This window comes from Parasteatoda tepidariorum, chromosome 6 (genome assembly GCF_043381705.1).
Source record: "Parasteatoda tepidariorum isolate YZ-2023 chromosome 6, CAS_Ptep_4.0, whole genome shotgun sequence".
NCBI classification, from domain to species: Eukaryota; Metazoa; Arthropoda; class Arachnida; order Araneae; family Theridiidae; genus Parasteatoda; species Parasteatoda tepidariorum.
The window spans coordinates 20352059-20362898 of NC_092209.1; the positions used below are offsets into that span (position 1 = coordinate 20352059).

Here is a 10840-nt window from a genome sequence, read left to right on the forward strand (position 1 = left end):
CCATACATATCCGGTTTAATTTGTCCCTACCCAGGTAGCAAAAAGATATGATNTGCTAAAGTGAATGGCCATACATATCCGGTTTAATTTGTCCCTAACATTGCTCTATCGTAAAGGGCCATTCATAGTGAATTCATAAATATCGCATATGCGAATTCGGAGGAGTGAATGAGAACTTGATTGAGGAAATGTATTTAATCTCGAAAATATCGTCAGTCAAGTTCTCCAAATTCGCATACGTAGTTTCAAATGTTATTCTTGCGTCCACTCGCATTAAGTGTTGTTGCTCCCTAAAGTGCTCGACATAGTGCGTAAGGCATTCCACTGTGGCCTAAGGCTGTTCCCATACGAGGAACGGACTTAAGCGGGGAGTCATCGGCCTCTGCTGAGGAAAACAAGTGGACGTTTCACAAACCATTGCCAGTAGTTCATTGTGCAGATCTAGTGTGCTATAAATAAAATACTAATACTATTATTTCGTTCAGCATAATCTGATCAGAATACCATGAACCGTATGCAGTGAGAATAACGCTTCAAGCAATTGTAATGAAACTTTGAAAAGACAGAAATAGGCAGTATTAAGTATGTCTTAAAATTGACAGAATCAGGCAGCAGGAAACGCTTTTAAGAAATTTACGATTTTATATTCTTGTTTTTAAACCTAAGTGACCTAAAATAAAAGGAATTTAGGCACATTTCTCCGAAAATAGTTTAAGAAAGAACCACGTTTATTCGATAAAAATTATGGCCGCCAGCGTTGTAAGTAGATTATCAATTTTTCATTTCAAATATGTTAGCGTAGTCATTAAACTTCATTTTGTCATCGATTTAAGTAAACCTAAAATATTAAATTTTTAAAAAATATTTTTTTCTTACTCCTTTTGAAATTCAGCAATTTAAATCCTATTGGATACTCATCTCATTTATTTCTTTTACGTTACTTCTTTTAGAGTAAAAATTCTTCTGAACCATTCAGTACCATTATCTCTTGCAATTTGCACCTGTTGCTTAAATAATTTAAAAAGAATATTTAAAATATTTTTTATCCACTTATAATTCTGAAAATGTAACATTCTAATGCTAAACATATAAGCAAATCTATTAAACTGTTGCGAGAAGAAACTTGGAGAAGAGTTCCAAATCCTGATCTGATGCGAAACAATTCCCATGTCTTGTCGATTTCCGGGTATGGACCCTCGAGAAATTGGAGGAGACATCACCGAAGGTCAAAAACGAAGGGTATTACTCATAGCCTTCGCCGGAAAAACACGTACAATTATTATGATTTTTTTTTGTTAATGTGCAAGTTTTAAAATCTATTAGGATCCTTGGTGCTTGTAGCTGGCGGATCAAAATTGTGATGGCATGTCTTCGGATAATCCTCCGGGATGTTTCCCAGACCGTCGCCAATAGCCCATTGTGCAGCTCTAGTGCGACGTAAATTAGCAACAGCTTATAGCTTTCAAGAGAGATCATGATGCTGAAATATCCCTATGACGTGAAGGGACGAAGCATAGCACTCTTTTGTTGAGTTTGAAATGGCTAATTTTTTCCTTCAAATTAAACATCAAGCACAATAATTAATCAATAATAATCATTGTTTATTATTTTAAGTCTTCTAATTATCAAGGGATGTGAGTGTCATGCCCAGTTTGCCTTACACTGAGGTATCTTTAATGTTAAGTGCCACTGCCTGGTATAGAGGAGAAAGGGTCACAGTGTACTACCCCTTTTTAAATCTTTCTATCCATATCTTTGCTTATACAAAGTGTCATAGATGATAGCAGGGTACTAGTTGTATACAAGTAAAAAAAACTGTACATAGGAAATACCAAGGATGCCATTTTTAGCAAATTTTATGTTTTGAGCTGCTTAAAGTAATTTTTTCCACTTTAAAATTTTTTTTTAAAATTTTGTAAAGATTTAATTACTTCCTATAAGTACTAAATGGTATTTCTAGAAGAGAAAAGTATTCTTGTTTTTACGTTTTTAAAAATTGTTTTCATATTTATAGTCTATATAAAATTTCAGTATTATAATTTCTTCTACTTTGACATGGGTCACAGTGGACCACCATTTAATGTGTCTAAATGTACAAATTTAATTAAATAGATTAGCTATTTTAATTAAATTTACATAATGTAAAGTATTAATTCTGAAAAATAATAAATATCTTAATACCTATTATTAAAAATAATAAATTTTTGAATATGATAAATTTTTAAAAATAATAAACATTTGAATAAAAGTATAATTACTATTTAATTTAACAAATATTAGAATTATATATTAACAAACAAATAAAAACAAATATATATATATGAATAATTACAATTTATTATTAATATAGCTTTTATTATTATATTGTAATTTAATAATTATATTCTTATGGTTCTTCCTGATCTATGCAAGTCATCAGAAAATTTGAGGATGTCATTTTGCTGTACGTCTTTATATTTTATTACCAAATTTTAACTTTCGCTGATTTTGATTTATTTTTTGCTTAATAAAATTTCTTCGTTTCATTTGATTTTTTTAATAGAATAGTCTGACTTCTTTTATTTTATTGCATTTTTATTTTATAAAATACTTATTAGAAATAATGAATTACTTATTTCCCTAGAATAGTAAAATAAAGTAATTTATATTATTTTTATATAAACCACAAAGGTTGGTCCTAAAGATGGGGAACAGTGTTCATTTTGAGAGTTTTTTAACTATGCTGTTTGCAATTATAGTTGTAAAAAAATTTAATAAAAAATTTTTTAAAGAATGGTTGATAATTTTTTCAAGCATGTTGCATTGCTACTTTTTGCTTTTAAAAAAATTTTAAATGCAAAAGTGGACCGCTGTGCTCCCTTTATCTTTTATCTTATACTGATGTCCTTTTAAGGCTTACTACTCCTGCCTTCTAAACATTAGTCTGCTCTACCCTATTGAATTTTCTTAAGGTTAAGTGTCACTGCAGTAAATATTCTCTATGCTGACTGTTGAAGTGAAGGGTTACCTTTGTGGTTCCAAATTTGCTCACTGTGATTTGGCCAACTGTGAACTTGAATTTCATTCAAACGAAAGGAAATTATTTTATTTCATTTATCTGAATTGTTCCATTTAAAAATTATTATAATGCAATTATTTGAATTGTCATGAAATTGTAGAGAGTTACGGAGAGAGCAACCTCGCAAAGTTGAAGGAAAGCCCTCCCTCATTAGACATGGATATCAACCAATTAGACATGGATGCCACGTGCCATTGACCACAGCCGGCCAGGGGGTCTACCTTTCTGCATGTAAAATGGCTTGTGCCTACGTGTGCCTCGACAGACTCCTCGGACGGGGTCATTTAAATCTATCACTCCTTATCTCCCCATCTGCTGACCAGACGAGTGGTCCTCTCGCCGTTCAAACCCCCTTCCTCTAGCGTCCACCATGTAAAAGGGGGCGACCGCAAACGATTTGTAGCTTACAAATTATCAATTTGTAATTGTGGGATATCTATTTCATTGAGGAAAGCAAAAGCAGCCTGCCCTCAGCCTTAGCATTCAAGACTGAATCCCTTGACCCACAACAGTTTTATAAAAACCAAAAGCTTTCTGTACCTTCAAATATTCAGCTGAAATGTTGGCCTGATCACAGTGTAGTAATTTTCAGAGCAAAATAATAGTACAAAAGCATTTTTTTTCTTTTGTATTTACCCCATAATTAGTTCAAAATATAAATAAAGAATAATAAAAATCAAACGCTTATTTTTTTTTTCTAAAAAAATAAAGTAGATTTTTTCTTTTTAAAGACTGGAAATTTTTTCTGCAAAATAGTGGGTTCTTTATATGTTATACACACTACTTTCTCATTTGTGTTGAAACTCTATGATTTTGCTGCTTTAGATTCTCTGAAATATTAAAATTTTCAAAATGATTACTTTAAGTTTTTTAGTCCATTGGGTAACATTGTTTTAAGTTTCATATAGTTTCCAAATTAAAATTTTTTGATGGATCTCAAAACCAAGAAACAAATTCATTTACTTCCTTCTTAAAGTTATAATATTTTATTTTGATGAAATATATTTTCTATCATTTGGTACTCATTGGCTTTTAAATTGTTGAAAAATATTTTTTGAATGCTTTTAAACACTGGAAGCACAAATGAAACAGAAAAAGCTTGAGCTGTATTTTTGAGAGTCGTATGGTATCATTGTATAAATAAGCATTGCCATTTTGTTTATCTTAAGTTATTTTAACTATTTTTTAGACAACATAAGTAAATTTTATAACAGAAATTCCATAAGGTTTTGTTTTAGTTATTAGACTAAAGCTAGTTTTACTTGTTGATAACTACCATGTTCAAAAGTGTTGCTATTTTTTTAATGTATTAAGTAAATTGAAATATTAGTAAAAATTTTGATTCTTTATATTAAATTTCAAATTTCAGGATTCAGATTTGCATGTATCATTTGAAGATCAACAAAAGATTAATAAATTTGCTCGACATAATTCAAGATTAGATGATATAATGGATGAACTCAAGGCTAAAGAGGTAAGTAATAATAATATATAAATATTTGCTGCCAATGTAATTATTTACTGCTAATATAATTCATGCCAACTTCTGTATTGGTCTGGAATATATCGATTGATTGTTTAAAAATGTTGTTTGAAGAAATATATTCTTATTTGTTAAAATTAAAATGGTTAGAACAAACACAGGAATTTTAGCATTTATTATATTCATTGCCAAGATGTATAATAAATGCTGAAATTCTTTCAATTTAGTAAATATCTTTGTTAGAATGTTGGCATTTAATAATATGTTAGATTTTTAGTACAGTGGATTTCTAGTAGGTTGACTAACAGTAATAATAAAATGAAAATAACTTTTTTGTGGAAAAAGATAAAAAACAGTTTCAGATGTGCATAAAGGGTAATGATGTATTTTTGAATAGCTAGTCTACCTAACATTTTCGCATCAAAATGTTCAATTTTTTTTTGTTAGATTTTGCCTAAGAAACACTAGCATGCTGGTGAAATTTTCTGAAATGACAATTATTGCTATAGCTATTCTTTTCTTTTGTTATCTCAATCACATTATTTTTGTCATTTCAATCATTTTATTTTTATGCTGTTTGTTTTCCTTTTTTTTGTGCTGGCAGTTATGGAGTTAGGTTTACATATAAATATTTTGCTATGTATTATTTTTTTTTTTCAATTAACTTTCTGGACAAAATGCATTTTTATTTCTTAAATTCTATTCTATTGTATTTTTTTATTCTATTGTAAAACATTTTCTTAATTTTTTATTTTGTAATTTTAGAATGAACTCCAAGCTTTAGAAGATGCTGAATCAGAGCTCTTAATGTGTGCTGATGAGGAAAAAACTCCATATCCTTTATATATTTTTTATTATTAGGCAATTTTAATCTTTTTCATTCTAACATAAAATAAAATAATTTTTATCCTTATTTTATTTTTGGTTCAGCACAAAGCAGTTTGTACATTGTAAATAATTTTTGAAATCGGAATAACTAAAGATTTCATTAATTATGTACTTCACATAGTTTTTTTCCTGCCCCAACACTTGTCCCAAAATATTTTGCTGTTTAATAGGATCACTTTACCAACCAATTCTGCTGCAATTTATCCGAGAGAAAATTTCACGCTTGACCCTTGATGAAAACTCTATAAAATGGCAGTGGGTGCTGTAAATTTCTGCAGCATCTACTGATTATTTCTCACCTTAGATTTTTTTTAAAAAAAAAAGTTTAAAAGTTTCTAACTGCCTAAAAACATTTAAAATCTGTAACTAAAAAAATTATCTATTGATAATTAAACTTAAGAGAACTTTTATTTTTAAAGATCTGAGTTGTTTCGTCTTTTTTTTTTATTAGTTTAATTTTTAGTTAATTTACTGATAAAATTTTTAAAAATGAAGAAAATTAAAAAAAAAAAAATTCTAGCTGATACCTGAAAGTTTTGTTTACTTAACTAGGTGTTTATACTGTTTAAAAATTTACTTAATTTTGTTTTCATTTTAGAATTAAACTACAAAAATTTTAGCATAGAATTTCTATCTACTTTACATAGGTAAATATTGCTGTATATTTGATTTATTTAACCTGTCTTTTACAGCAATAATCTCCGATTGTACCTGCATCACAGACGAAAAATCCCCTCCTCAGAGGATCAAAATTGTGATGGCATGTCTTCGGATCATCCTCCGGGATGTTTCCCAGACTGTCGCCAATAGCCCATTGTGCAGCTCTGGTGCGACGTAATTAACAACAACAACACAGAAGAAATTGAATCCATAAATGTAGATGTGGCTGACTAACTCAGTAAATTCTGTTACCAAGGCAGGGTATTTCAATTGTTCCAACTGTTAGATTGATATTGCAGATATACAGGAAACAACTTTCTTTAAGCAATATAAGATTGAAAGCAAAATGTGAAACTCGAATTTGTGCTCTTTTGGTGAAAATGGAAAATGCAATAAAAAAAATAATAAGGACAAAGAATCTTTATTATTAAAAAGTTTGCACAAAAGCTCAAATGAGCAACTACTAAAACTGTACATCAAGAGCAGACTGAATCAAAAGATTCCTGCTAATTTCCGGACATCTCTAGTCGTGATGGCAATTTGAACGCTACTTTTTATTTGGAATTTACTCCTGGTTAGGTCTATCCATTTCCCTTTTGCAGCTCTGCACATGCTTCTGTTTTAGCCTTGTCAATTTGAATATTACACAATGTGCTAATATTTTAATAAATTAGAATTAAAGGAATTTTGTCTGCCGCTAAACACAAGCAATTTAGAGAGATGTATATAAGGTCTTAGATATGAATTCTTTAATTCCATTACTTTTTTTTAAAGTTTCTGTTTGTTAAAAAGGTTCTAGTTCCCTACTATTTAAAATATTATTCGTAAAAGTCTCAAACAGTTGGAGTTTCTGGCTGTCCGTTTTAGAAAAAAACCTTGCGTGGACTTCTGAGAAAAATTTTTTTCATCTTCTGATTACCGTAAGAAATCAACTAAGCACTGAAGACAAATATTCACAATTTATCAATCAAAGGTGTAATGATCTGAAAAATGTTCAATATATTTCAAAAACATATTTAAAATGTTATGTTCTGTAAGATAAGATCAATTTTAGATTTTTTAAATAATTTTCTGCTTAGCATATATCTAACATGTACCTTAACGATATCACATTTAGAATAGGTGACGTTTTTGTTTTTGTAACTATGGATCAAGCGCAGGAGATGCTTGCAGATAAAAAAGAGAGCATTTCAGAAGAAGCTAAGGTTCTGAAAGAACAGCAAGAATCTATAAAACAAACTATGTCAGACCTTAAAGTGCAGTTGTATGCCAAATTTGGGAATAACATTAATCTTGAACCAGAATAAAAAGGAGAAAAAAATGAATATGGTAAAAAACTTTTTTATTACTTTTCAATAATATTTTTTATGCTCGCCCCTGATGACATTTTGGATCCGCTCTACACGAACTAAACTCAATCCCGGTTGTTGGGCTGCACGCTTCCCGTTATTTTGACAATGTTTTGTTGTTTTATCTATCTCATTCGCCTTTTAATTCTGTTTTAATCTATTTATTCACTACATTGGGCTTTTTAATTGGCTTACTTACATTGCCTTTCCTTGCTTTGCAAATTTTAGAGTCGCCTTTTAATTGTATTTGATAATTGTTTGTTTTACTACTTTACATCTTCACCTCCTTTTGTTTTACATTTGAGATTTTCTTGGCTCCTTACGCCTTGTTCTTCTGTCTTACCTGTTGTCAATTTGTCATCGACTGTATTGGTTCTTTAACCTATATTAACTTGGGACCTCCGTTTACCTGTGACCTTTTAATGTTTTCTTATGTTCACTTCAGGTACACATTTTTTTTTTAAAGGTTCACTTTATGTTTTACTGTTCTTGAATACATCAACAGTTTATACTTTGTGTCCTTTATATCCTGTCACAATGTTAATGATCGCTTTGGTTTAGCGACCCAACTTACTCTGTATTATTACTCGTTTTAATCCTATGTACTGCCTGCACATGATGCATTGTATGTCATACTGTACTTTCCTGCGATGTGTTGTAAAATTTTTCATTTGTGTCTTTGGCTCACTATAAGAGAAGCCCCGTCGGCTTCGGCACTATAAGGTGGGACTCTCGGAGCATTTTAATTATTTTACTGCTGTTGCCATCAGACTATGCAATGTTTTGTATTTTTGCACTTTTTGTATTTTATGTACTTTTCTGTTTTTCTTGATTTTAATAAACATTTACCCGTATGCTCCAAATTGGGGCAGGTCAAGGTAAATATTTCGTAATATTTTTTATGTATAGTAATTTAAATTCTGAGTATTCAGTTATGGGGCAATCATACTGCTCGATTACTACCATTTAAATGTAGCTGACAGATAGTATTTTTTAAATTCTATTGAAACAAATAATTTATTATGTTAATATATAATAGTAGTTACGATTTAATAGTTAAGTTTAATATTAATGAAATTTTACTTTTTGTGTGCTCATTCCTTCTTTTATATATAAATATTTTTACAGCTTAATCTATATGACAAGTTTCTTCTAAACCATGTGAAAGAGAATTTTTCTCTCTCATTATTTTAATCCATTTTATTATTTTTTTTTTCTGAAGGAAATATCAATTATTTATCCAGTTTATGATTGTAATCTATTTTAAGTAATAGTATCTATTTCTAAGCTATTTGATGTGCCAGTTTTAAAAAAGTGAAAATTAGAAATGCAACTACTAGAACAAAAAACAAATGTAATTAATTTTTATAAGGAATTAAAGCAACAGTAGTTTCCTTTATTATTTTATGTAAAAGAGTATAATAAAACTTTGTTTTACAATTATATAAGGAATATTCATGTGTCTGAGTCAAATGATATTTAGCTCAACAGAAATCATGAAGAGATAAAATATTTTAATCACTTATTCTTTAATCTGATTATTAAATAAATAGTTTTTCAAGGTGTGTATTTTTCATCTTTTACATTCTGCATGGCGTCCCAGGATTATTGGGACAAAATTTAAAGTGAGGTAGGGGACATTACAAGTATACAGATTTGCCTAGCAACCTTTAGTCGAAAGCATCTTCTATTCGTCACTGGGTGGTGGTGTTCCCAAGATGGATTGGGAATGGTGAGCCAGTTTTCTGGCTACCATGCTCTCATGATTTGAGCACCATGAATATCTTTTCTTGGGTTGAACTGAAAAGTGCTGTGTATGGATTCCGAAATGAATCTGGTTATAAGAAACGCCTATGCTGTTGGGGATATCTAACAAAATTCAGATGTGTTTGAAAACGTCCGTCAGTCTATTTCCTGGCGGTGTAACACATGCCTGGTTTGAAACTGTGACATTTTCACATATCATCTTCCACATCTCATGTAATATCTTTGACCAATGAAGTATTTCAGATGATGCCAGTCTTATGTCTCTTTCCTTCTTGTACCTGTCATGCTACTTTCCCATGACGTTTTCGACTATGAGTTGCTAAGCAATTGTCCCCTTTTAATATCAATCCCATACTACCTTACATTAAATTTTGCCCCAATAATCCTAGGACACCCTATATATCTACTCCTTGCAGAATTTAAAATATCAAGTTTTGTTAACATTTTAATTTAAATGAAAATTTTAATTAGCATTTTTTTCTTGTTTAATATGCACTAATATCTCTTTATTTTTTTCAGTTGGAGCTTCTTAATACAAACATTAAGTGGAACTTATTGCCTTTGTTTTTTCTAAAGAGAAAAATTTCATCTTCTGCACATTCGTAAAAACAGTCTTTGCCACTTTAACTTTTGAAGGATATCTATTAATACTCATGTTTTAAACAACTGAAGTTGTTTTTCTTTAACTCTTGCTCTTCAAATAAAAGTAACAAATGTTAACTAACCTATGCAATAAAAGGAATCTTATGATGCTTTTTATTTCTTATATTTCATAATTGCAATGTCATATGAGAATTTTTCATTGTCTTGTGTCTGAGATAAAATATTTCTGTAATTTTTTTTTACTGTATACATTAATACAATGTAACAATAAAATTTTGTTCTTGATAAACATTAGTTCCAATTCTTCTCCTTTTTCTTTTTTTTTTTGTATTGTAGTTTTTGATCATTCAAATCACTTTTATTAGAGCTTATGGATTACAAAAAAATAGTAACTTATTTAGTCAGTTTTGTGTTTATATTTTAGTGCATAACTTTCTTGTAATGTTCTAATTACCAGAAAGTTATGCTCTAAATAATACGCTCTGTTAATGTTCTAATTATTTAATTACCATTTAAATCATGGGAAAATATTTTTGAAATTAGTTGACAAGGATGCAACAATTTTTTTTAATTATTATGACAAGTTGTAGGAGTTCTGAAGAATAACTTGAACAAAGAAAAAAACATGTTTTTTTAAGGGAGGCAATTTTTTATTTATTTCATTTCTTATTTTTTAGTTACAATTTTTCAATCATTACATTGTAACTAAGTCCATTTAGCATCACATCACATTCAGCATTATAGTGATTAATAAAGTGAAGTTTGTTCAGAAGCTTAACATTCCATTAAATTATTTTTCATTGTAAAAATGTAACTGTACCAGGATGCAGCTTTTTCACAGTATGCTGAATGTGGTAGCACAGAGAGCATTTGCCTTGCTTTTTTTTGTAAGTTCTGTAAATCTCTGTGACTACAACTGAATTCCAAAGTTCATATGAGGGGGATAGAATAAGAGTCTTAATAGATTTAATTTAAGAACGTGATTTTAAATGTAAGAAATTAGTTTTATTAGGAAATTTTTCGTACTTTATT

At 29.6% G+C, this 10840-nt stretch overlaps 1 protein-coding gene across 1 annotated transcript; it reads left to right on the plus strand.

The window, feature by feature from the left end:
- Positions 1-603: 603 nt before the first annotated feature.
- LOC107444721 (prefoldin subunit 4) lies at positions 604-9964 on the plus strand. The gene is made up of 5 exons (XM_071182080.1): positions 604-759; positions 4428-4532; positions 5307-5373; positions 7200-7418; positions 9725-9964. The coding sequence occupies exons 1-4, from the start codon at positions 745-747 to the stop codon at positions 7394-7396; spliced, it is 384 nt and encodes a 127-aa protein (XP_071038181.1). The 5' UTR covers positions 604-744; the 3' UTR covers positions 7397-7418; positions 9725-9964.
- Positions 9965-10840: the final 876 nt, after the last annotated feature.

What these genes read in the sequence shown, in the direction of transcription:
- LOC107444721 (XM_071182080.1), top strand. An exon ending in ATGAACTCAAGGCTAAAGAG is followed by an intron (nt 4,533 to 5,306) that starts GTAAGTAATAAT and finishes TTGTAATTTTAG; the next exon opens with AATGAACTCCAAGCTTTAGA. An exon ending in TGCTGATGAGGAAAAAACTC is followed by an intron (nt 5,374 to 7,199) that starts CATATCCTTTAT and finishes TTAACGATATCA; the next exon opens with CATTTAGAATAGGTGACGTT.